General features: G+C 40.7%; 1 protein-coding gene across 6 annotated transcripts in view; it reads right to left on the bottom strand.

The window, feature by feature from the left end:
• Nucleotides 1-27164, bottom strand: part of GRAMD2B (GRAM domain containing 2B) — a 117036-nt gene that overhangs the window by 45662 nt on the left and 44210 nt on the right. For 2 of the 6 annotated variants that reach the window (XM_069492132.1, XM_069492133.1), the window contains exon 1: nt 16741-16931. The exons of the other annotated variants lie outside the window; for them this stretch is intronic. In XM_069492132.1, the coding sequence (XP_069348233.1) occupies nt 16741-16823 (83 nt within the window). In that variant the 5' untranslated portion in view covers nt 16824-16931. Of the gene's footprint in view, nt 1-16740; nt 16932-27164 lie in introns of those variants that run through there. 6 annotated transcript variants of the gene reach the window in all.

The following is a 27164-nucleotide window of genomic DNA, read 5'->3' as shown; positions in this document are numbered from 1 at the left end:
TTAATTTTTTTTAAAGTTCTTTGAATAAGAGGAGAAAGAATAGGGACCATTCTTTCCTTCTGAATCTTTGTTAGGATACCTTTATCATGATAAGCTGCAGGTCTATCTTTCTATCTTTCATATTTAGCCTGGATAGTTCTGAATGCTTCATTCTTTCAGAAGAATTTTAGAATCACTCTGTAATGTTTTCTCAAGAGTCACTGAGATTTTGTTTGAAGTAGCAGTGAACTTTAAGGAACACTTTATAAGTTTTCCTTCTGAAGAAGGTAAACTTCATTTATTCAAGTTGTCTCCTTTAGTAGGTGTATTGTTTTACTTTAAGACCTTTTAAATTTATATCTGGGTGTATTTTGATTGCTCGCCTGTACCTCTTTCTCCCATTTATTTTAATAACTTGTTATTGTTGCTAAGAAAGGTAAATGATATTTACAATTTTTTTCTGGTAATCAGTCAACTTACCGAACACTCTTATTTCTAATTGCTTGTGTGTTAGTTCACTTGAGTTTAAAAAATATAATCAGTCTTTACCTCTACTCAACATACGGAAAGTCCAATCTCCTGCAGGATACTCTCGAGCCAGCTGTCTGTAATTTTTCTTATTGCCTTTATCCTCTGACATACTTCCCCTTTCTTGAGGACTTTGACATTTGGATTCTTTAATGTCCACATGGACAGCATCCAACAACCTGGCTTCAACACCAGTGACCTTTACTGCCATTTCACATAAATCCCTCACTGTCACTGCCTGACTTCATGATTGCTCAGACTGTCTGTACAGGACTCTTTTTTGTCACTGTCATCTCTCACGGCCCCATCGTCTGCCTGTGATCCCTTATCTTTCTAATTTTCACCTGTTGCCATTCCCACCACTGTGCTTTGCAGCCTCAGAGATGGGCACCAGTCCTTGATAGTCCACGTCCCCTGAGCCTATCAACTCCTTCTGGACTTTACCTTTTTCCTGAGGTAGTTCAGACCATATATGTGGTTGAACACCCTCAATTTCCAGTCATGCCTGTCGTCTGCCATACATACTCGGCATAAAGTCCCCCACAGCAGCTCAAAATTAGCCTTTATGACTTCTAATCCCTGGATTCTGAGCATGCCGAAAGGGGAAAAATCAGTCCTTATTGTGGATTGGAGCCTTTGCTGTCAGCTGGGCCCTCAACGGCCCTTGGACGTCCCCCTCTCCTACTCCCTTGCTCGTGTTCCAAACACTCTCTGTGCTCCTCAAACCCCTAAGGAAACACAACTCATCTTTCTAGATGAAAGGGCCCATGTCATGACGCCAGTAAAAAACCCTGAGATTTCAAAGTCTCAGATGAGACCAGCCCCCTTTCCCCCCCACCTATGCTTATCTATATCTGCATCTACTACATCTACTCATTCCTCCAGTTGCAGAAGGCAAGGCCTCTCTTATTCACGTTCAAGCTCATTTTCTGACACGTCTGGGCTTGTTCTGTCAGTTACCAGATGTGCCACGTCCCCGGCTCTCTTCCTGCTGGCTCCTTCTCCTAGGTTCTGTACGATAGGCTCTCTCACCTAAGAGACAAAACCTTCCTTCGACTGCACTCCGCGAGTAATTTCCTCTCTCTCCTTCACTTCCCAGCCAAGCCTCTTGAAGCCAAAGTCTACACATGCCCTGTCGCTTCCTCATTCCCCACCTACCCAGGCCACCGCAGTCGGGCTCCCGTGCCCATCACTCCACTAAAATTTCTCTGGACGACTTCACTGGTGATTTCTACACGACTAGATGCCAAGGGGAATTCAGTAGTTCTCTTAAGGCTACTCTTGGCTGTACTTGCTACTGTTGACTATCTTTTATGATTCTCCTTTCCTTGTTTTTTTATAATTCTATTCCTCTGTTTTGTTTTATTTTGTTTGGTGTTTTTTTTGTTTTGTTCTCCACTGGGCTATGTATTCCCCATCACCTTTGTGGCCTTTTTTTGAATTTCATTCCAACATAGGATCATTCCCACGTGTTCTCTCTTTGGTTTCCTCCTCTCTCCCTTGGAAAATTCCATCCACTCTCATACTTTTAATTGTCAACTATAGGCCAACAATTTCCAAATCCATCTTCCAGCTCTGACCTCAATGCCAATCACAACTTTTATAAAAGAGAACTCATCATTTTAACACCTCAAATCTCAGTTACTGCCTATGTTCCATGGCTTCACATAACGGCATCGCAGTCCACACAGCCTTCCCGAAGGGAGGAACTAAGCGTCACTCTGTGTTCCTCGCTCTATCAATCCAATCCATCACCTGGTCCTTCCAATTTTGTCTCCCCAACATTTGTCAAATCCATTCTCCCCCTTTCCCCTACCAGACCAATCTTACCTGGATTGTTTTAAGCTGGCTAATCCCTGCTTCCTGCTTCATTCTCCAACAATCTGTCTTCACCTCTGCCACTGGAGTTATCTCTAAAAAACTCAGACCTGACTGTGTCCTACCCCCGGGTAAATCCCTTCAGTGGCTCCCTGCAATTTGTGGTTAAACCCAAGCTCCCTTTCATTGCATGAAATGTCCCCTGTGACCCTCCTCCATCCTACTGCTCCCGCCTCATGTGTTGCCATTCAGTATGATACATTCTGTGTTCCAGTAATACTAACCGGTTTAGGTTGTTTTTTCTGGTTAGAATTTCTGTCTTTTTGTGGGGAGGAAGGAACCAACTCCTATTCCTCCCTCAAAACTTCTCTCAGATATCGTCATTTACTCTAGGAGACTTTCACTCAGTCCTCACACTGGGCTAGTTTCTTCCCCATTGTTCTCTTAAAATCGTCTGTACATATTCTTATTTATCACAATAGATGTAAATTCATATTTAATGTCATATTAAGACATTGCTCAAATTATAATGAAACCTGCCCTAATGATCTTGAGGGCAGGGTCCATGCCTAATACAGCCTAATATCCTATACCATAGTATAGTGCCTAAAAATAGTCCTCAAAAAATGTGCATGCAATTATTGATACAAATATAAGAACTTTAATGAACACAGAGTACATTAAAAATGCTAGTATAATTATTTTTTGTTTGTTTGAACACACTCTAGGAAACAATGTTAGTATAATTATTAAGTTGAAGTGAGAAACTAACATCACTTAGTTATTCCCCAATTTCATTTTTAAATTAAAAGGCTTTTTAACTTGAAATTGTATTTTGTATTCAAGTACAATCTACGATTATTTTCAGACCTTAAGTATACCAGAGAAGCTTGTAACTCTACTGATAATGAATTTGGTCCCCATTGGTGTTATAGATTTCAACTAAGGTGCCCCATCAGGCATTTCTGCGATGGCCAGTCCAGAAGGCACGGTGGCAAAGTAGGGCTGTCTGAATGCAACGTGAATGCCGATATGTATCTATAAATGTGTAAGAGGATAGTTTAGGTATATTCCAGTGGCAGTCCTGCCTTAAACAGGTACAAGTTTACCTAAGGAAAGAAATAATAAAATAAAATAAAATGAGGTCAAACCAAGTAAGAAAGCAAGGATTCTATTCATATTTAAAAAGCTTTCCCCGGTTTGTTCAGTCGATAGAATTCTTTACACAAAGGCTACAGAAGCATGCAGAGAAGTAGGGCAGTTTCTTCAAAGACTCTTCAGGTTGGAAGGGATCTAACAAATCAGGTCATTCAGCCCTCTCTCTTTACAGAGGAGGAAACTGAAGACCAAAGAGGAGAACGACTTCCCTAAAGTTTCAAAGCGTGGGTAGTAGAGCCAAAGCCGGAAGTGAAGCAAAGAGAATAAAGCCAGAGGGGAAGTGTAAACGGGGGCTCCAAGTCCTTCCCCCTTCAGCTTTCTCCGTGAGTCCCCCCAGCTCCAACCAGTCAAGCCACGGGAGACCCCTGAGTGCTCATCAAAAACATGAATTTGAACTTTCAAGTATCCTAGCCTTGTTCTTCCCTCTGCCTGGAATAATTTTCTCCCTTTCGTTGGGGTAAATTCTTTCTGATTCATCAACCTCACTTCAGATATCACCTCTTATCCCTGCTCACCCCAAGAAAAACAGACTGCCTACATCGCTATTCTCATAGCACTTGATAACTACTGCGGAATCTTAGCACGTGGTATTAGTTATGTGTATGTGTCCTGCTACCCTCTGCCCAGACTGGGAGCTCCCACAGGGCATCACGCACACCTCATTTGGCCTTGTATTCCCAGCATAGAGTAAGAGCTAGGTAAATGCCTGCGGAATTACATTGGATTAGAGAAGAGTGGAGACATATCACATAGAAATTACTGAACAATACATTGTTAAAATCAGACCTCAGATAAAATGGCTGTGCAACACTGCTATGCTAATGAATCCATTCTGACCAAGTCAAGAACACGAAAATATGCTTGTCTTTAAGTATGCTCAGGGACTCACTAGGGGTAGGCCAATCAGCTAACAGATGTTAACAATCAGGTGACACTTAGGCAAAAATGAAAGCTTATTGCTGATAATTGACAATTGTCCTGTGGGAAAGTCAAGAGTAGTGCCTTATATACAGTGAAAAAAACCCATTTGGTGTAAAACTATAACAGGGGGAGAGGACCTGAAAAAATATAATTTCCATACAATTTCTCATAATGTGCAATGTAGTAGAAGATAGTACAAGATTATGATAGCTGAACCTTCAGTCTAAACTCACAGAAATTTCTTCAAGAATTATGTTCTCCATAAGACATAGGATATATTCTTCAAGAAAAAGGCTTACCATATATTACATCTACATTCTCAAAGTATTTTTTAATGCTAATGATATGCCAACACCTACCTAAGTAAATCATAAACACTGAAAAATGATTTTAGGAGAGAATAGTAACTATAAAATTTTCCTGTTTTCATAATAAGATTACAAAGTAATAAACCTAGATTTGGAAGTGTGGAAATTGGTAAGTATTGCCAGAAACTCAGTCTTATTATTTTATAGTCACATCTTGTTTTTGATAAAAAAATGATCTTATCCACAGAGTGGTTTAAAGGTATTTAAACTATTCTTATCCACCTTATTCACCAAATTTGGCTTCAAGTAACTTCAGGCTGTTTCCAAAACCTCTCAAAGGAAGAGGATTTGCCAACCTTATGACTATTCAAAGAATTGGCTCCAAGCTTTGAAAGTAACTCTATGAGAAGAATATAAAAAAGATTTTGCGCAATTAGAGCAGTGTTGGAAAAGTTCTTGGGTTCCTTTGGTAACTGCTTTTAAAAAGACAGCATTCACATGCTTTTTAAACAAATCAGTCACATTACTTTATAGATACACTCTGTACTTGTGCAAAGAAACCAACAATGGTTTTTAAAAATTGGACTCTATGAATGATTGCTGTGCAAATCACAATGTAAAGCTGCAACTGAAAAAATTAACTTCTCTATTACTTAGGTTTGAGCATAGGTAAACACACAAGTATCCAAAGAGGTACCTGTGTTTGACAAATAGAGAGAAAGCACTAGTGCTCAATTGACAGCTAATCTTGTCTTCTGTAGAGCATTAAAATCCTTTCAATGTTAGACTGTTGGAAAAGTCCACTGCAGAATGGAAATGAGCCTTAGTTTTCTAGTTGAGAAAACAGACCTATAAAAGTTAAGAGATCGACTCAGGGATACACAGACATTTAATGGGAAGCATTTTGCCTTTTGCGTCTTCACCCTTCCTAATCTGGTAAAGTTGTATAATTAATGATTTTAGGAGGCTGGTTCAGATTACACTGCCTGTCTTTGAATTTTGGCTTCAACACTTTAACAGCTGTTATGACTTTGGCCAAGTGACTGTCTCTGTTATACATAAAATGTGATGAAAATAGTATTTACCTCATCATATGTGTATCTGTAAGAGCACTTTGAATAGTGTCTAACTCATAGCGGGGATATTACCTCATTTTGTCTAAACTTTGATACGTTTTCTGGAGCTACCTAGTTGCTTTTTAAAAGAAGATCAAGGCCGGGCGCGGTGACTCATGCCTGTAATCCTAGCACTCTGGGAGGCCGAGGCGGGAGGATCGCTCAAGGTCAGGAGTTCAAGACCAACCTGAGCAAGAGCGAGACCCCCATCTCTACTAAAAATAGAAAGAAATTATATGGACAACTAAAAATATATATAGAAAAAATTAGCCAGGCATGGTGGCGCATGCCTGTAGTCCCAGCTACTCAGGAGGCTGAGGCAGGAGGATCGCTTGAGCCCAGGAGTTTGAGGTTGCTGTGAGCTAGGCTGACGCCACGGCACTCACTCTAGCCCGGGCAACAGAGTGAGACTCTGTCTCAAAAATAAATAAATAAATAAATAAAAGATCAAACCTCAAAATGAAACGTTTCTTTCCTCTATCCTATTTTCCTTGTGAGCAAAGTCTTTCTCTTTTTCATCCTGCTGATCTCTGTGACACTCAGCATGGCACCAATGCACAAAATACTCAGTAAATGTCGTTTGAGTGTGTGGTTGTTACCAACTGTCAAATACTGCCTTTCTCTGAGCTCATAAGTCATTTGTTATTCTCCCATCTCGTAGGTTCTGGTGACAGGTCTGATATTTTGTTAGTTTAGAATTTGAGAAAAGATGTTGTGTTTTTTTCTAAAATTTTCAGAAAAGATTCTGATCAAATCAAGAATGAACCTAAGAAATCTACCAACTTCACATCAGAACCAGTCCGACTTTATCCAACATGGAACTTTGCTATGAAGGGAGGAAGGGAGAGTGGGAGAGAGAGAAATATGCTCTTGACAGTTTGTACAGGCTCTGGGAGGACCATCTTATATATTATATAAAGCATTCTGCACAATATTTAAGTATTAAATGGATCAAAAGAGGTGTCATTTTCCAACAAATTGTAGAAACAATATGGCAATAAAAGTTGTCATGATAAATTAGCAGTTTTTCATCACTATTGACATATAGCAACTCAATTCCCAATACACCTTTTACAGCACTATACACTAGGCGTTTCCAATAATTTGTAGGATCACAAAATGACTGTTTTCAGATAATAGTCCTTAATAGTAAAGGATGCAAAAACTAGCATACTGTGTTTCTGAGGTTCTGCCTAGTTTTTAACTCACTGCACAAGATGGAAGATATCATTTGAAAAATCTAGAAGATAACATATATGGATATAATCATATACCTGATATATATGGACTTTAAGAAAACACCACCATGTATATACAGATCAATATCTTAAGGAAGAAGAGGCATGTCAGCCACCCGTCTCATTGCCAAGACTTCATTGACAAGACACGGATCAACATATGCAGAAGAGGAAGATCATACAGTTTAATGATAAATTGGCATTTTCTTCTCTTTTCAGTATAACTCAATATTATTTCCCTCTCTCTTTTTCCAACTCTCTTCTATTCTTTTCCCATCTCCCTACTCATTTTCTCCAACTTCATTCACGTTTCCATTTCTCCACCTTGGTCTCTCCTCTTTTGAAACAGTTCTCACCACCCTTGTGACCTCATAATCTTGTTGCTCACAGAGTGGCCCAGATATTGGTACTTCACTAATTATGGGCCTGTCTAGGACTATCCAGACTATAAAAGGGGAAGAGAAGAGATAAGAAAATAAATGGATAATTTAGGATGGCTCAGTCAGAAGCCAATCCCTCTATTTAACACTGGGAATCCACTTTGCTAAGATCATAAGAAAGTTGTATTCTGATGGGTTTGTTTATTACTGTTAAAACTGTGTAGCCATTTTATGGATAGATAACTATTCTGCAAAGGAACTTGGAACAAAATAGTACGTGAGAATAATGCCTGCCATTTTTTGCGCTCTCCTATGATGTGTAGTCTGGAACTGTGTGACCACACTTAATCATCAGAACCACCTCACAAGTTGTTTCACTTTGCCAAGTCCAACACACTTATATATACACTGGAAGGTGGATATTCTAAGGGGAAACAAAATAAATCAACAAAAAACTTGATTCTAGTCTTAAATGATAATAGCATAAGAAAAAAGACCAAAAAACCTTAGGAATTGTTACTTTTGAGACCAGGAACTCTAAGGTGGGAGACAGGAAAAAGGCCTTCACTTTTCATTTTGTATGCATCTATATTGTTTTAATTTTCTAACCTTACACATGTATTGCTTGAAAAAATGTCAGCACAGATGGGAAAATTATGGTCCAATTCTGTCATTAAAAAAACTGGTGAAAATATTACCTGTAAAATTTTAAGAGGCTGTAAAATAAAAAAAAAAAAGTACCCAAGTATCACAGCCTGAGCTATCTTTGACATTGTGGTTTGGGGAGTTTTCAAAAGCCCTTTTTCTTAAACCTACAACATGGGCCCCCATACATTGCTGGTGGGAATGTAAAATGGTACAGCTACTTTGGAAAACAGTTTACTAGTTCCTCAAAATGTTAAATATAGAATTACCACATGACACAGCAATTCCATTTCTAGGTATATACTCAAGAAAAATGAAGGCATATGTCCACACAAAGACTTGCATACCAACATTCATGGCAGCATTATTCATAATAGCCAAAAGGTAGAAACAACCTAAATGTTCAAAAGAAGAACAGGTAGACAAAATGTGGTATATCCATGCAATGGGATTCTATCCATGCAAAGGAATGGACTACTGGCACATGCTACTTCATGGATAAACCTCACAACATGATGTGAAGAAAAAAAAAAAAGAAAAAAGAAAAAAGGCAGACACGTGGCTAGGTACAGTGGCGTGCATCTGTAGTCCCAGCTACTCAGGAGGCTGAGGCAAGAAGGTCACTTGAGCCCAGAAGTTTGAGGCTGCAGTGAGCTATGATTGCACCTGTGGATAGCCACTGCACTCCAGCCTGGCCAACATAGTAAGACCCCATAAAAAAAGAAGGCAGAGACAATAGACGACATATTGTATGATTCCAGAAAAGGCAAAACTATAGAGATAGGTAGCAGATAGTGAGTGATGGGCTGGGATTGGGAGCGGGACTGGGGATTAAGTATAAATGTGTCTGAGGGTTCTTATTGGAGGGATGAAAATGTTCTAAAACAAAGTGATGGTGATGATGCACCACTTGGTAAAGTTGCTAAAAGTTATTGAACTGTGTACACTGGAAATGGTAAATTTTATGACATGAAAAATATACTTCAATACAGTTGTTAAAAATAATATGTACCTTGGGACGTCATATCCCATTATAAATATGGGAACCTTTGCTACACATGGAGTGATCGATCACAGCATATAAATTAGTCTACCTTCAGGAATGTAGTGTAAGTTGGTCCTGCTTCTCTTTTAAGTGTAAATAATCAAACTTATGTTTGGATAAAAACATTCTTCCTTTTTAAGGAGAAAAAAGTAGTCATTAAGTTGGTTGAGGAAGAGTCTGTCTCCAGGACCTTTGCTTTATTCCATTTGAAAGTGTGTGAAGTGCCTGAAGCTGAGCATTTAAAAAAGTAGAAAGGTGTTGAAGGACAGTTCTGCTGAAATTTAGCAAATGGAAAAAACCCTGCCGTTTAAAGCTGAGGATCCATTAGGGAAAAGCTCAGTGCCAGGAAGTGGGATGTAGAACTCAATGGATCACAGATAAAAGTATTGTCCAACAGATGTGATAACACCAAATCAGTAAGTAGTATTTACATAAGCTGGGAGGTCAAAAAATAGCCATGACATGAGATCCTTTTAGCAAACAGTAAAATCCAACATGCCACATTAGAGGCATGGAAATGCTCAGGTGCTATCAAAGAATCCTCAAGATCACTTAACAGAACACTGTTGCATGCCACTGTGAGAGTTTAACCCGATTTTGACTCTTTAGTTTAATTACATTTTGTGTCATCCTCTCCTCCCCATCCCATAGCATGTCCCAGACCCTCAGTAGCGAGGGCTAACACAGCTACAGTTTATGGGCAGCTGACAATACGCAGGCACTAGGCGAAGTGCATTTATTACAGTTCCCATTTAAACCTCAAAGCAAGCCTATATGCAAGACTTAAGTATTCTTCTTTACAGATGATGAAATGGAGACTTAGAGGGGCTTAGTAACTTGCCAGGGTCACACCTCTAAGAGACAGGAAAGGCAGAATTCAAATACTAGTTTCCAGCCAGGTGTGGTGGCTCACCCCTATAATCCCAGTGACTTGGGAGACTGAGGCAGGAGGATGACTTAAGGCCAGCAGTTCGAGGCTACAGTTGGCTATGGTCACCACTGCACTCCAGCCCAGATAACAGGGTGAGACGCTGTCTCACAAAAATTTTAAAAAAAAGAATACTAGTTTCCTAGAGCCTGCATTCTTGACCATTTTACATACTGCCTAGATAAATCAGTAATTTTCCATAATATTAACCTCCAGCCATAGAGCTGATTTGGTGCGTTATATTTCTTTCTAAAACCTTTCAAACTAGAACATTGTTTAGTTTTCTCCATTTTCGAACTCCTCCATTGATTGTTTTACATTAATATAATTTTTATATTTTCTAATATGTTATATATAATTCTTTCCTACCCCAGAGTTTATACTGAAAAGTGAATGGGGTCTGTGTGATTTGATGACTTGGAAATTTAAAAAAAATTATACATGTACACAGATAGAGAGATAATATTCTCTTGCTAAATGGACACTATCAAAGTTTGGAGTTAAACAAGCACTAAGAAATTGAGTTACATTCAACAATTATATGCCTTTATTTCTCTTGCTTCCAATTCAAGATCAAATTCCAACTCCAACCTTTATTCTGCTTGTCAGGTACCCCAAACATGTCATGCACAAAGATAACATAGCTTAGATGATACATGTTTCTATTGCAGTTAATTTATTTTTACTTGAATTCACTAAAGTAAAAATATATACCTAAAATAATTAGCATTTATTGATAATACCAGGGAGCTTCTTTTTAAGATGAATGTTTATATTGTCCACATCCACTCTCTCCTACATATATGAACAAATTTCTAGAATTCTTATGCCCCAATTTATTAAAGTTCAAATGTTAAAAATTCAAATTGCATTACAAATGTATATTATTATACATGTAATATAATCCATTATTTGAAATGAGTCAAGATAACTTTTGCTCAGAATATATCAGCATTAGTCTTGGACATCTGCCAAAATTCATTAAAAGTAACCTGGCCATTACTAAATCAGATCCAGAAGCAACTTTAAGAAACAAGTGTGGGCCAGGCGCCGTGGCTCACGCCTGTAATCCTAGCACTCTGGGAGGCCGAGGTGGGCGGATCGTTTGAGCTCAGGAGTTCGAGACCAGCCTGAGCAAGAGCGAGACCCCATCTCTACTAAAAATAGAAAGAAATTATATATGGAAAGCTAAAAATATATAGAAAAAATTAGCCGGGCATGGTGGTGCATGCCTGTAGTCCCAGCTACTCGGGAGGCTGAGACAGGAGGATCCCTTGAGCTCAGGAGTTTGAGGTTGCTGTGAGCTAGGCTGACGCCACGGCACTCACTCTAGCCTGGGCAATAGAGAGAGACTCTGTCTCAAAAAAAAAAAAAAAAAAAAAAAAAAAGAAACAAGTGTGTTTCATAAAATGTGTGTCAAAGAAAGTTAGGCTATGCTACAACTGTCTATGTACCGGGAACATTAAATTCAGAATGAAAAAGGTAATAAAAATGGAGAAAACTAGGATCTCAGAAGGAAATATACAGCTAACCTACAATGTATCCGGGATACACTGTACTTTTTTTTAATCTAATACGCACTCTAGTGATGAGTAAATCAACCGCTTCACATTCTAGCACAAAGATGAATAAAATAAGCCATACCTCTTGGGCGAGTAAATGTACCTACACATTCTAACAGCTACTGATAGAAAATTTGATTAAGAAAAATTTAAAAAGAATTTTCTCCTGACACAGTCAAGCTGAATGTCAGCTATCAGCATAATACAGTACATATCTTTTTTTTTTTTTTTTTTGAGACAGAGTCTCACTCTGTTGCCCAGGCTAGAGTGAGTGCCGTGGCGTCAGCCTAGCTCACAGCAACCTCAAACTCCTGGGCTTAAGTGATCCTACTGCCTCAGCCTTCCAAGTAGCTGGGACTACAGGCATGCGCCACCATGCCCGGCTAATTTTTTTTGTATATATATATTTTAGTTGTCCATATAATTTCTTTCTATTTTTAGTAGAGACGGGGTCTCACTCTTGCTCAGGCTGGTCTCGAACTCCTGACCTCGAGCGATCCACCAGCCTCGGCCTCCCAGAGTGCTAGGATTACAGGCGTGAGCCACCGCGCCCGGCCACAGTACATATCTTAATTAGCGTGTCTGGGAGTCTCAGCCTCCTCAGCTCACCAACAGATAGTTATTGAAAGTGATTATTTCTTGGGCTCTGAGAAATTCAATAAGGAAAAATGTAATTGGAGTCTGTAATCTATTTAGGGGAAAGATAACTAATATAAGCTGGATTAGTGTGTGAGTTAATATATGTTAATGATTTATAATAGTATTTTGTGCAAACTAAACCATCAATAAACATTGTTAATTAATAGTCCTAATAGCAGCAGCTAAATTCTATAAGGCTGACCACATACATACGAGGTGAGCTCTAATAAGGAAGAGATGAGTGTGGCCAGTGAGAAGGGAAGGCTTTAAATGAGGGAAAACTTGAGCTGGTTTCTAGAGGTATCTGAAGGAAGAGGAGAGAGGGGACTGCTTGAGAAAGGCAGATAGAGGTGGGTGGGAGGGAAGACGGGATTCATTCAGTCCTTCGTTTGGCACACTGGCTCTTTATTCCTTTTGCAGATCTTTTTTTTTTTTTGGAGTCTCGTAAGAAATATATTTTAAAATTATTTTTTAAACTCACACCATTTTTAATTGACAAATCATAATTGTATACATTCATGGGACACCAGGTGGCAAGATTAAATCAAGCTGATTGACATATCCATCGCCTCGCCTACCTGCCATTTCTTTAGTGAGACATTTGAAATTTACTTAGTTATTTTGAAATATACATTATTATTGACTATAGTCACCCTGCTGTGCAACAGATCTCAACACTTACTCTTCCTGTCTATCTGAAACTTTGTACGCTTTGATCAATAACTCTCCATTCTCTCCCTCCGCACCCTTCAGCCGGTGGCAACCATCATTCTACTCTCTGCTTGCACCAGTTTGACTGTTTTAGATTCTGCGTGTGAGATCATGTGGCATTTGTCTTTCTATGACTGGCTTATTTCACTTAGCATAATGTTCTTCAGGTTCATCCATGTCACAAATGGCAAGATCTCCTTTTTAAGGCTGACTAGTAGTCCATTGTGTATGTATACCCCCTTTTCTTTATCCATTCATCCAATGACAGGCACTTGGGTTGAGTCCGTATCTGGGCTATTGTGAACAGTGCTGCAGTGAACACGGGAGGGCTGCATGTTACCTCTTTAAGTACAGGGCTGCTGGTATGACTGTTTGGCTATAAAAGATGTATGTGCTGACTAGAATCAGGATGTAAGGTTTCTATGTGTATCCAGACCAGTGAGGATCTCAAAATCTTGGCAGAGGAACCTGCTTTTTAAAGTAGGCCATGGAGGGCCATCATAGAGCATGGAGCAGAGGAATCTGGATGAAATATAGTGCAGTGGTTATAAGTTCAGGATCTAGAGTTAGCAGACCTGGGCTTGAATTTGAGCTGCTCTCTTATTAGCTGTGTGACTCTGCCTAGCTGCTTAACGTCTCAGAGCTTTAGTGTTCTTATTTGTAATGGAGATAACAATAGCACCTACCTTAATCTGTGTGCAAATGCAGGTAAAGGGCTGAGCACACTCCCTGTCACATAGTAGGCATTCTCAGGGAATGCCAGCTGTCATTACCTATGAGGCTAGGCTCTGGGTGATGAAGCCCATGTGGGTGCAGTTAGAGATGCAGGGGAGGAGCAAGCCATTCTAATACTCTTAGGAGGCATGTCCACTGGGACACCTGGACTTCAACAAGACTTTGAGCTTAGTGATAATTAATCCAAGTTATAAAGTTCAAAACAGGTTAGACCAGGTTTCTAAGCATAAAAATTTGGCAACCTAAAATGATTTCAATATGGAATTATCACATCAGTATGTCATTATGATATTATACTTCCTTCCCTCCCTCTTAAATTACCCTTATTCTGATACTAACGCAAGAGTTTAACAGCTCAGGTGAGTGTCAAAAATCTTAGACATAATCAGAAGTGACTTCAGTAGGCTTAGAAAATACCACTTTGTAGGAAAAAACAAACCAAAAAACCCCCAGACCAACTGACATTTATCAAAGGCTGCCAAATAGGTAAATATCTTAATTGTTGAAAAGATTTAGTTATAGGCCAAACTTTTTATAGGACCTTTTCTGTGTGTTTAATGTGGCAATGGCCACCAATGTCCCTTGAAGTATAGTAATACACATTTGTGCCTCCCCCACCCCTGCCCTACTCTTGGAGTTCCAGAAGGGCAGATCTGAAATCACATCTATCCTTGTACTGCCCACCGCTATTGAACAAGTAGATATTCCATTATTTGTTGAACCGAAGTGGATTCATGAAACTAGTCACTCCAAATGAAGGGCTGTGTTGGGACACTGAGCTTCCATGTGGTTGGGCTTCTTTTCTACAAAACTATTTTTCGAACATATAAAGAGGTTTTTTTTTTTTTTTTTTTTTTTTTTGAGACAGAGTCTCACTCTGTTGCCCAGGCTAGAGTGAGTGCCGTGGCGTCAGCCTAGCTCACAGCAACCTCAAACTCCTGGGCTCAAGCGATCCTCCCGCCTGAGCCTCCCGAGTAGCTGGGACTACAGGCATGTGCCACCACGCCCGGCTAATTTTTTCTATATATATATTTTCAGCTGTCCAAATAATTTATTTCTATTTTTAGTAGAGACGGGGGTCTCGCTCTTGCTCAGGCTGGTCTCGAACTCCTGAGCTCAAACAATCTGCCTGCCTCGGCCTCCCAGAGTGCTAGGACTACAGGCGTGAGCCACCACGCCCGGCCCATAAAGAATTTTGAATTAAGAGAATTTCTTTAAATGCTACAGTAGATGTTTCAATCAAAACCGTCTCCTTAACTGAATATCTAGACAACAGGGAAATGTAAAGATTTCAAAACTTTGTAGCTATTGGGTAGATTTGAATCATTCTGCTTTGTGCAACTGAAATGCTACCTTTGGATAAGCTTTGCCCTGGGAGTTTAACGTCCTGGGTCCTAGTCTTGCTTCTGCCACTCAACATTCCTGTCACTGCCAACAACTATAAAATAGTGAAAAGTCTATCCTATGGTCTCTTCTTCAGAGAAATAATTATATAAAATGATTCAGTGCAAAGAAAATAGGTGTTATTTGATAGTTCATCTTTTTCTTAGATTTGAAGTATTATAAAGATATGATTTTATTTTTGGGTCAGAAAACAAAAACATTTTAGGGTGGTTTTACATATAGCAATTTGTTCTCAGTCATTTATCTGTCCTAAAGAACGTCCGCTTAAGTTGACAATACTGGGAGGAAAAAGGAAAGTGTAGCCAAGAAAAGCAAAGACACTGGAAGAGGATATGACCAAAAGCCTTTGAAACAACAAACCAAAGCAGCTCATACAGTTATTCTTCTAAAACTTCAGCCCAGACTGCAAAAGGCACACAGATGGAATATGCTTTTTTTACACACAATTCTTTATGTAAAATAAGGCTGTGATTTAAAAAAAGAATGACTAAATGCTGAAATGAGTGATGGAGATTGAATCTTTACTGTTAAAAGAATTTAGCATCTTTTCATATTGGCAGCAACACATCATTTTAGTTACCCCAATAACTTGACACCACAAAGTACAACGGGCTTCTTCAGATATTTACCTTAATATCTTATTTAGATATTTATCTTAATATCATTTAATGTTATGGTGATGTTTTATGGTGATATAGCAAATAAGCAAATAGTGAAAGATTCTTTTCTTTTTTAAAAGAAGAATGTTTGGGAATAACAATCATCAAATAATCATAGTTCCAGATTTTAAAAAAATCCAAATTAGTACCGGAGAAGATTACTAAATTTCATTCCAAGTAATCCCTGTGATAAAAATATCTGCGTTTTCAGTGTGTAAAAACAGAAGGGTTTATAGGTCAAACGATGTGCAAACCCTCTTATTATGCACATAATTTAAGAGAACAGTCACAACCCACGTGTGAAATGTTTTGTTTTACTATTAATATATATTCGTTGTGCTCCCCGACCCACCTCCTCACCCTCTCTCCAAAAAAAAAAAAAAAAAAAAGTTCAACAAGCTTGTGTGAGGTAGCCAAGGCAGGCGGTCTCTGAAAGGAAAGACAAAGCATATTTCACGTTTTCCACTTTTCTTCTCTTGAGGGGAAACAGGGAAGAGGGTGGAGGACAGACACCCACCAGCTCTGAATCAAATAACCAAACACACATCACTGTGAAGCTAATAACCAGATGACATCTAATTACTAGAGACAGCTGGATGTCGTTGAGAAGTAGGACAGCTGGAATAAATGTTAGCGCCGTGTCTCGACAGGGCTGGGGGATTTGAATAGTTTCCCCAGACGTCCCTCGGGACTTACAAACCACCAATCACGCTTTCGGATCAAATCATCTCACCCCACCGACTGCGAGCTACAGCATTCCTGAAATGCTGCCGTGCTTTCTCTCTCGGGCATCCGAGGGAGGAAAAGAAAAGGGAGAGGAGGGGGGAGCGAGAGTGCACAAAGAGTTCAAGCCGCAGGATCGTCCCTGCGCAAAGCTGCGGACAACCGTTTGCACTCGAGCCCGTCCCCGCGAGGAGGCGCGTGGGCTGCGCGTCCCCGGCCCGGGGGGTCCCGCGGGGCTACTTACTGGGCCGGGCCGACCTTGCTCTCTCTCTTCCCGAGCACTTTCGCAGGCTTCGCGTCTTCCACATCTTGCTGTAGTTCGGTCATCGGGGCCGCGTCCGGAAGGCACCTTCCGACCTGCGCGCCCCCGGTCCCGGGGCGCAGGCTAAGCGAGCCTCGCCGCGCCCGGCCCCGCGCCCGGCCCCGCGCCCGGCCCCGCGCCCGGCCCCGCGCCCGGCCCCGCGCCCGGCCCCGCGCCCGGCCCCGCGCCCGGCCCCGCGCCCGCCGCCCCGCGCATCCAGGCAGCCGAGCTCGCGGGCCGCCGACCTGGACTGGCTGGAGCCGGCGCGATTGGTCCGGGCCGGCGTGGAAGGGCCGAGGGGGAGGGAAGGGGAGGGTCGAAGCGAAGTGACAGCCTCTCTCCCCAACCCAGGAGGCAGAGGAAGAGCAAAAGGAAACCTGTTGAACGAGTCTTCCTGGGAGAGGAAGCTAATTGGCCAGGCAGGTGAAACATTTGCTTAATGAGGCACAATATATTTAGCCTGCTGGCAAACTGGGCTTTTTTTGGTTTTTGGTTTTTTCCTACCCGACTGTAACAGGGGAAATTTTGAGCAGGGCAGCCGGCTGTAGACGCAGGAAATGGACACGACGCAGGGGGACTCTCCCCACACTGTGCGCGGTGTGGGCTGGCCCGGCCCCGTCCTAAATTATTCAGACAGGATATTGCCTCATTGAGGACTTTCTTCGCGCTTAAACAATAAGTCTGCTCAATTTTTTATGTGTGAATAACACAGATAATAAGTAGTTGCCCCTAGTGGTTGCCTGGGTAACGCTTCCTAGTTCTATGGGGGCGGGGTGGGGGAGGAAGAGAAGCAATCATCAAAATCTCAGTAGCATCTCATTTCCTATGTACCCAGACACCACGGACGCCTCTTCCTCCTTTTGGTGAGATTTTGACTTGCTGGTTCTAAGGTTTTGCATTTGAAGCATCCATTCGCTCATTCCACACATTTTTGAGAGGCGTTGTTCTAAATGTCGCTAAACATAGCAAACAACATTTGTGTTGGTGGTTTATTAATTTGCTATAGAGTAGTCAAGAGTAAGAATAACTAGTATAAAGCCTATTGTTGGAAGCCTATCTTTACTTTAAAACAATTACGAGTGGCAATAGTTCAGCATGACATGCCTGAGAAAAAATTACTCTTACTAACTCTGCTCTGGTGCTGAAAGTCCAGTATTTTTCTTTTAAAATTAATTTTAGATTTAAGAATATTAGAATATGCAACCATTGTATGTATGTATGTATATGTTTGATGTGATGTGTGGTGCATGGTGTGTGTGTGCGTGCGTGTGTGTGTGTGTGTGTGTGTGTCTGAAACACCTACTCTTCTAAATAACCTCAAACATTTTGGAGATACAAGTACTTTCCGAAGTTTTCTTATTCCCTTTCCGTTGGCATATATATCATTAGGCTGAGAGAACTAAAGCATCTTTTTGTAGGCTGCTTGCTCCAAAATTGATTCTCATGACACTTGGAAAGTAAAAGAAAAAAGTTTACATAAATTCCAGAGAGTTGGCCTGCTCAGGTCTCTCTCTCTTTTTTTTCTTCTTTCTGACCACTGATGACCTTCCCTGCGTGGGGGGCTGGGGAAGGCCCTGGGTGACCTGGAAACTCGGAGGGTGTCTCTTTGGTGCCCATAGCTGTCTCTTCCTGGGGACATTCCGAAAACCTTGACTTCCAGGTCTCTTTTCTAGATCCTTATGCTACGCAGGATAGGGGTGGGCTTGGGATATAGATGAGGTTGTCAACCTCCCAAATTCTGGGTAGTGAAGATGTCCTCAAATCCTAGGTGCCCTCTAAGCCACCACTGCAGAGGTCAGACTGACTTTTTTCCCCTTAAGTAATTTTTTATTGTGGTAAAATATACATAACAATAGTTATCATTTTAAGCATTGGCAAGTGTATAATTCAGTGGCATTAAATACATTTACAATGTTGTGTAACCATCACCACTATCTGTACCCAAAACTTTGTCATTCCCAACATAAGCTTCCATTGAACAGTGACTCCCCTTAAACTCATTAAACAATAACTCCCTGTTCCCTGCCCCCTCCCAGCCCCCCGTAACATCTATTCTACTTTCTGTCCCTATGAATTTGTCTATTCTAGATATCTCATATACGTCGAATCACACAATATTTTTCTTTTGTGTCTGGCTTATTTCATTCAGCATAATGTTTTCAAGGTCCATCCATGTGGTAGCATATAATCAAAATTTCATTCCTTTTTTTGGCTGAATAGTGTTACATTGTATGGATATACCATATTTTGTTTATCTATTCATCTGTTGATGGACATTTGGGTTGTTTCTACCTTTTGTGTATTGTGAATGATGCTACTATGAACACGGGTGTTTGCGTCCCTGCTTTCAGTTCTTTTGGATATGTGCCTAGGAGTAGACTTGCTGGGTCATACATATGATATTCTATGTTTAACCTTTTGAGAAAGATGCAGGCCTCTTTTGGTGCGTGAATGAGCGCAAGTGTTCAGAGTGGCCCTGGCATGCGCTTACAGCTCAATTAAAGGGCACTCAGGTACCCTGAACTGGTTCGAAGTTCTCTAGTGTGTAGGATGAGGACCTGCAGTGGTGTGAGTTTCCGTGAGAAAGAGCAGGAGCAGTTGAGGGGGAGGGTGGGGCAGGTAGGGAAAATAGCAGATGGTCTTTTCCTAGAATGAGAGGAGTTAGAAAGGAACAAGTACACTATATTATTTTACCTACTGATATTTGCTTACGTTTAAAAGACATCCATCAAACAGCTGCCTGATTTGTTTATTCTTGGGGCTACTGTACAATAAAATGGAATACAGTATTTAAAAGGCAGCAGCAGACAAACAATAGGGGAAGTATCATTGCTGTGTGACAAGATGGAGATGTATGATTATGCCTAACATATATTTTAGGAGGCCCTTTGATATTGGCCCAATAAGAGACACTGCTTTTCTTCCTCCAAGCCTCTGGGAATCTACATTTTTGCTTCTCATATCAAAAAAGGACTTCTAGCTGATACTTTTCCCAGTTATTGAAACAGCTTTGGGAGAAAATGCCTAACATTTCATGTTCAAGGAAGTGGGAGCTTCTATTCAAATAGCTTAGAATATTGGTCAGATATTAGTTTCTTTTTAACATTGATCAGATACAATGTGTGTCTGTCCTGGGCTTGGGGGAAAAGTTCAAATCATGAGTTTGGAGATTTGAGTGGAAATTTTGTTGCAATGTATGGCCAAATAGTTACCTAATAGTTTCATGCGGCAGGGTGTTTGTTAGGCAATATAAATATAGGTAATGTATCTTTATGTGCCTGTAATTATATCATGTGCCTGTGCATATTATCTGATGACATGTTTTAGGAGATGTTGACCTTATCAAGATGAAAACTGGAAGCTCCGTAATAACTTAAGTATGCATGATATTTTATAAGTCATAGAATTGCAGGAACACTTATCAGACCATTCCTCTTTTCAATTAAGGTCAATATCTAAAGGAGAAAATGGGAAAACAATTGAGAGTTCAGAAGAAAGCCATACAGTAATATTGAAGAACTTAATTCTAAGACTTTTAAAAAAAAGTTGTAAGAATTAAAGTTGAATAGGCCGGGCGCGGTGGCTCACGCCTGTAATCCTAGCACTCTGGGAGGCCGAGGCGGGTGGATCGCTGGAGGTCAGGAGTTCGAGACCAGCCTGAGCAAGAGCGAGACCCCGTCTCTACTAAAAATAGAAAGAAATTATATGGACAACTAAAATATATATATACAAAAAAAATTAGCCGGGCATGGTGGCGCATGCCTGTAGTCCCAGCTACTCGGGAGGCTGAGGCGGTAGGATCACTTTAAGCCCAGGAGTTTGAGGTTGCTGTGAGCTAGGCTGACGCCATGGCACTCACTCTAGCCCGGGCAACAGAGTGAGACTCTGTCTCAAAAAAAAAAAATTAAAAAAAAAAAAAAAAAAAAAAAAAGAATTAAAGTTGAGAAGCATTACCTGAAGAAGCACCTTTATTGAATGATTTATGCCAAATATGAAGGAAAGGTTCCCAATGAATACAACCACTTAACACTTGAATGGGAATGTATAGCAGACTCTGGAATCTCCTACCCTGGAAGTCTTTGAAAATAAGATTTAAAAAAAAAATCAATAGGGTGGTTTAAAATGTTTTAAACCAGTATTTCCCAAGCCAAGTGATACTGTAGATTGGGACATTTGAAATACTCTATTTCTGTCCCTGGAGATGGAGCAAGCACCAAGCTTAGCACTTGTTTTGAGAGGACTAGGCAAGACTGGTAAGGGCTTACTGGTCTAGGGGTCAAAGGGTAGTTGGAAAACAGTACTGTAAATCTGGTTCAGTGAAAAAGCAGAAGAAATAAACTCAGTTCAATACTTGTTTGAAAAATTAAGATACATGATGCCACATAAACAATAAATTAAAATCTATCCCAAAATTTTAAAATACACATCTGTTTTTATATGGTAAGTGTTATAGATCACAGCATGTGAAGACGGAAGGCCTCTGAGACCATCCAGGGCAGTGGTTTCCGTCCTGGGTTCCCGGGGAGTCCAGGGCTCTTCGGTCTAGAGAGGGCAGGGCCTGGCACTTGAACTTAGGTCTTCTGACTGCAGTGCTCGTCTCTTTCTACCACTCCAACACAGGCTCTCCTGCTTCAGTTAGAACTCTTCCACTGTATCTGTTTCACCTATTTGTTCTGTCTTAATTTCTATTTGGCCTGCCACACTCTAAACAAAATGTAAAAATCAAATCCCCGCCATCATTTTTCAGTGAAGAGCCTGAGCTACAGGAGTTTAGTGATTTGGCCAAAATTACAGTGCCCCCATGAAGATGAAGATCCAGTTTTCCTGACTTCCAGTGGGGTGCTTGTAGAGTTGTAGGTGAACAGAGCAAAATGCATATTTTTTACACATGCCTTGTAGGAGAGTGTGCTGGGGAGAAAGCCCAAGGACCTTCAGGTGTGAGTATAATGTTTGTAGGGAAAGAAATGTTTGAATCTAGAGGTATCTTTGGTGGCTACATTTTACAGTAATCTATTGCTGCTCTGACTAACCACATCAAAACTTGATGGCTTAGAATAATTTATTATTACCTTTCAGGATTCTGAGAGTTGACAGGGCTCAGCTGGATGGTTGTTACTTGTCTCTAATGCATTTGCAGTCACACAGAGCCTAGGGCTGGAGTCACTTGAAGACCCAGCTGAGCTGAATATGCAAGATCAAATTTTTAGTCCCAGGTCTGGTGCTTCAGCTGGGATTGCTGGAAGAGCTGAGGGCCATTTTGGTCTCTCTGTGTGGCGCTCCACGTGGCTAGCTTTGACTTCCATACGGCACGGTGGTCTCAGTATAGTTGGTTTTTTTACTTGTTGGCTGGCTTCCTCCAGACTATATATCCTATAACACCAAGGTAGAATCTGCAAGGCATTCCTATAGCACTGGAGGTCATGCAGATTCATCTATGCTACATTCTGGGGGTCAAAGGTGAGCCACAGGGCCAGCCCAGATTCAAGGCGAGAGGACTGCACAAGATATAAATACCAGGAGGTGTAGTTCACCGCGGGCCATCTTGGGAGACCGGATACCACAGTACAGATAATAGATTAGGCCCTCTGACTATACATACTTTGTCACTGGAGGTGTTTAAATGGACGTTTCTAACAGCACTGTTCTAAATGCATGAGATATGGAAATGAACAAAACAGGCAAAACCTATGCTGTTGTGGGCCTTATATTCTAGTGGGAGAGACCAAAAATTTTAAAAGTACATAAATAACACAGTTTCAATAGATAAGAGATATAGGGTCTGATGGATGTGGTGACATCGCGCCCTCCCGGGCCTTAAGCTGCACCCCAGGCAAGGGATGGGCCATTCCTGGCGAATGGGACCGCTCTTCTCTTTCCGTTCCCGGGCACCTCATTTTTCCTCCCTGCCCGCCTGTGGTGGGTGGGAGGCAGGGGGTGCAGAATTTTTTTTTCTTTTTTTAAAAATTAAAAAAAATAGATAAGCCATATAAAGAAAATAAAATAGAAAAGGCTAAAGTGAGGGAGGCCTATTTACATGGGATGATCAGGGAAGCTTCTTTGAGAGGTGACATCTTGGCTGAGCCTTGAGTGAGGAGGAAGAAGCCATGGGAAGGTCTCCAGCCAGGGGGGGATGGCAAAGGTAAAGACCCTGGGGCAAGATTGAACTTGGCACATTTCAGCAAAGGCAGGAAGGCCACTGTTCTCTGTGCTGGAGTACAGGGAGGCAGGAGAGGGTTGTTGGGAGAAGGTTGGTGTCTCACAGAGGTTATATATTTTCTGTCCACTTGTTTATTATCTGTCCTCTCCCTCAAGAATGGAATCTTTTCAAAAACAAGGACCTTATCTTTTATGTTCACCACTGTATCCACAGAGCTTGGTTCATGTCAGATGCTCAATAAATATTTGTTGTGTGACTGAATTGTTGGTTGTTTCTAACCCCTACTCCCGTGGAACTCTAACTGACCTGAGATGTTCTAATGTTGAATAATACTGGCCTTTTTTTTTTTTTTTTCTTCCCACTTTACAGGAAAAAAAGACTGAATGAAAAAGAAATATAACAAAATCCTTCCCCCCTCCCTGACTTACAAAAGAAAACCTTTGGCTCATGCTGTTTGTCACATATCTGCTAGCCAAGTGCAGGTGCCCCAAACACATGGGAGAGACCCCAGGACTCCCCGACGGGCCAGCTCTGGAGCAAGTCCAAGAATCACTGTTTATAATCCACAGGCAACAATTAGAGTTACGGAATCTCTCATATTTTCTTAGAGAAACATTCATACAGCTACTTCCTTTCCTTGTTTTGGGAACTAGTGATAACACCATCAATATTAGGACTGGCCTTTCTCTTTCCTGCCACCACGATTTGGCATGTTCTGTTTTTCTCCCTGTGAAATGTTTTGACGATGCAGTTCATGCATTGCAAGCAACACATCGTTTTGAAGCAGCTCATATTTAATTGCGGTTAGAGTAGTTTCTGCAGATATTGCATATTATATTGCATACTTTTTATTGATTATTCTGACTTTTCATTCTTTTTAAAATATATTTTCATTTTCTTTTTTGACAATTTCTATTAGTAGTTTGTTCGCTTCTAATCTTTTCTCTGTGTAGCACTATTCATTTTTAAAAATCATTTCCAACAAATAAGGTGAAACAAGAGAAAAAGGAATGCAGAAGTTTCCTCAGGCAAATAAGAAAGTTTTTCTATTTCTCCCAAGTTGCTACAGATTTACTTTCACTTTTTGGTCGAATCTTATTCATTTGAGGCAAATTGTGCAGTCCACCCTACTGCCCTCCCTCCTTCCCTTCCTGTCTTCCTTCCTTCCTTCCTTCCAACAAACGTTTTTTGGATGACTTTTATGTGCCAGGCTGTATCCTGGGTGATGGAGATATAAAAATAAATAAGCACCATACTTGCTATAAGTGAGTTTACAGCCCAGTAGGAGAAACATATCAATAAACAGATATTTATAAAACATACATACATAGAACTCTAGTCAAAAGCTATCATGCTCTTATATCGTAATTGGAAATTAGTGCCAGGTAACACTATGGTATCAAATGGTAAGAAGTGGAAAGGGACAGCCATTTGATGGTTTGTATTCTTCTGTTTGGGGTCACACACAAGCCACCCTCTCTGCCCCATCCCCCCACCATATCTGTACAACTTTTAGAAAAGGCCCTAGGCTGAAAGTGCAAAGAACTGGGCTCTAGTCCAAGCTGTGCGCTGGAATGTTATTCTATTAATGGAACATAGCACTGAAGTAAGAGAACTGCTGGCCCTAAGGAAAGGACCATAGACCACAGTTATAGCAATATCACTTCTTTCTGCCTTTACATAGACAAACTATAGGAATGAAGGCAGAAAACTTTTTACATAGAAATGTATAAACCAATTGCAATATATTTCAATAATTTTCATGAGGAAAGACTACTTATCGAAATCTATTCACCTGACAGGATAAATGCATTTACTCCCTTCCTGTAGGGCTTTATACTCAGTGTTAGTTTCTACTTTTAAAAGCATACCAGATGAAAACAGAAGGTTTCCGTGAGTGCTAAGATCATAGACTAATTAAAATCAAAATTTTAGTTTTTATTTTTGTAGTAGTCGAAGAAATCAAATTCAAAATTCATCTTTATGCTATATCAACAAATACATAATAAGCTCTCTAATAAGACACACACCAGAGGGTGATTCAGACATTGGAAATGTTTGCCCTTATAGAATCCAAAGCCCCCAGATTCTGAAAACATAAATGTATAAATATGCAGTAGACACTATAAAGAAGCAGGTGACAAGAGCTGGTGGGAATAACCTTGGTTCCTGGCTGCTCAGTTGCATTCCCCAGGTGGCCCTGCAGTATTTACTTTTATGCTCTAGGGTTGGTTTGTGGCATCCTTTCAGTGAACACTCTTCTTGTGTGAGTTAGTTGAGTGAGTTGTACTGGCAATGAGAGAGCCCTGATGGGGCAGGGGGGTAGAATAAGGGAATGGTTAAGAGTAAGACTGCGCTGAGAACCCTGTGATGCATTTTACTACCTGGGACAAGTGACTTACCTTCTCTAAGCCTCAGTTTCCTCATCTGGGTGCAGAAAATGTGACTAGCAGTAGCATCTATTTTATAGAATCATTGGGAATACAAAGAGATAATGAGTATAAAGGACTTAGCACAGCACACCAGACACATAGTGAGCCCTCAGTTCACATCGACTATTGGTTATCATCATTACCACATTATTACTGACCAGTATTGTTTTAACAAATGGAGGATATTGCCCTCCCTTAGTTCATCAGCCCTCAGTATTTACTGGCAGCCCTCAGTATGTGAAGTAGTATGTCACTTGCTACAGGGAGTTACTGAGGGTTTACAAGATGTGACCCCTGTGCCCCTCTGAATCCTCAACCTACCTGGGCTGATTTCTTCTTGTCAGAAGTTAAGGCTGTGTCCTTAGATCAGAGACATGGATGTGTTTAGCTTGCTGGATCTCAGCCGTAACCTCTCGTGTCTCCGTGTTTGTTTTCCTCTCTCAGATGTCTTTGTCACCACAAAAGCTTTAGCTTAATTAGTAAAAGAGTCATTAGACTTAAGAGTTAATCAGTATGAAGTCTCGTGGAGTGGAGGCTTGTGACAGTCAGGGTGACTATATGGCCTGGTGTGCTTGGGACAGACCTGATTTTTAGCCCTGCTGTTCTGGCATAATTGTAACAAGAGTTCCCTTTCATTCTGTTTGTAAAATTTATGGATAGCCAATCTATAGTATTGACCAAATTACATTGTTTAGTCATCTAAGGAGCCAAAATCTTGGATCTGATTGTCTTGCTGCTCAGGAGGCTACTCTCTTGTCACTCATTATACTCCCAATGTCTGACCGGAAATTTATCAGAAGAGTGAGATAAAAACAAATGTATGCAAGAATGTCAAATTATCACAATTACTAGACAAACAACTCAAGCTCACACTCCACTGATGTCAAGTCCGAGGCACCTCTTTATGCACAGAGCTGATAGCTTCATGACCCAAGCAAGAGTTTGCGTCTGACCAATTTATTGCCATTACTTATCTTGGCTTTATTGACCACAAGGCAGAATTTTTGTTCAGACCTCACTGAGTCACACTTACATTGACATGGAGGTTGCAAACAACCTGACTTAAGTCTCTAGATGCTTTCTTTGCCTATTTTGCTCTAAGAGAAAAAAATCAGTAATCTGACTCTTCTACAGTAAGAACTTAAAGGTTGCTTCTCTTAAGCCCCCAGCTATGGTTTTTAGTTTATCACCCAGTCAGCTAATTCCTTAGAGCCTTGGGTATCTAATGGTTACCAAACTTCCAAGGAGTAGGCTGTGCAATGAAAAAAACTCTAGCATACAATGTAAAACACAAGAAAATTAGATTTAGGATTCCTTCACTTTTTCATTTATCATTTTCTGTTTTTGTTACCTGCTCTATTTAAAAATGTAGGTAGTGACTTCCTTGGGGGTATGGACTGAAAAGGGGCCGAGGGCTTTCGGGGTGTCAGAAATGTTCTATGTGTTGGTCTGGGTGGTGGTTAGTTACATGGGTGTGTGCATATGTAAAAACTCATGGAGTGTACACTTACGATTTGTGTATTTCAACATATGTAAGTTAACCTCAATTTTAAAAACAAAAAAGGCCGGGCGCGGTGGCTCACGCCTGTAATCCTAGCACTCTAGGAGGCCGAGGCGGGTGGATTGCTCAAGGTCAGGAGTTCGAGACCAGCCTGAGCGAGACCCCGTCTCTACTAAAAATGGAAAGACATTATATGGACAACTAAAACTCTATATAGAAAAAATTAGCCGGGCATAGTGGCGCATGCCTGTAGTCCCAGCTACTCGGGAGGCTGAGG

Source organism: Eulemur rufifrons, chromosome 17 (genome assembly GCF_041146395.1).
Source record: "Eulemur rufifrons isolate Redbay chromosome 17, OSU_ERuf_1, whole genome shotgun sequence".
Taxonomy (NCBI): Eukaryota; Metazoa; Chordata; class Mammalia; order Primates; family Lemuridae; genus Eulemur; species Eulemur rufifrons.
Note: the sequence above shows the minus strand (reverse complement) of the source record. Positions and strands in the feature narration are given on the sequence as shown.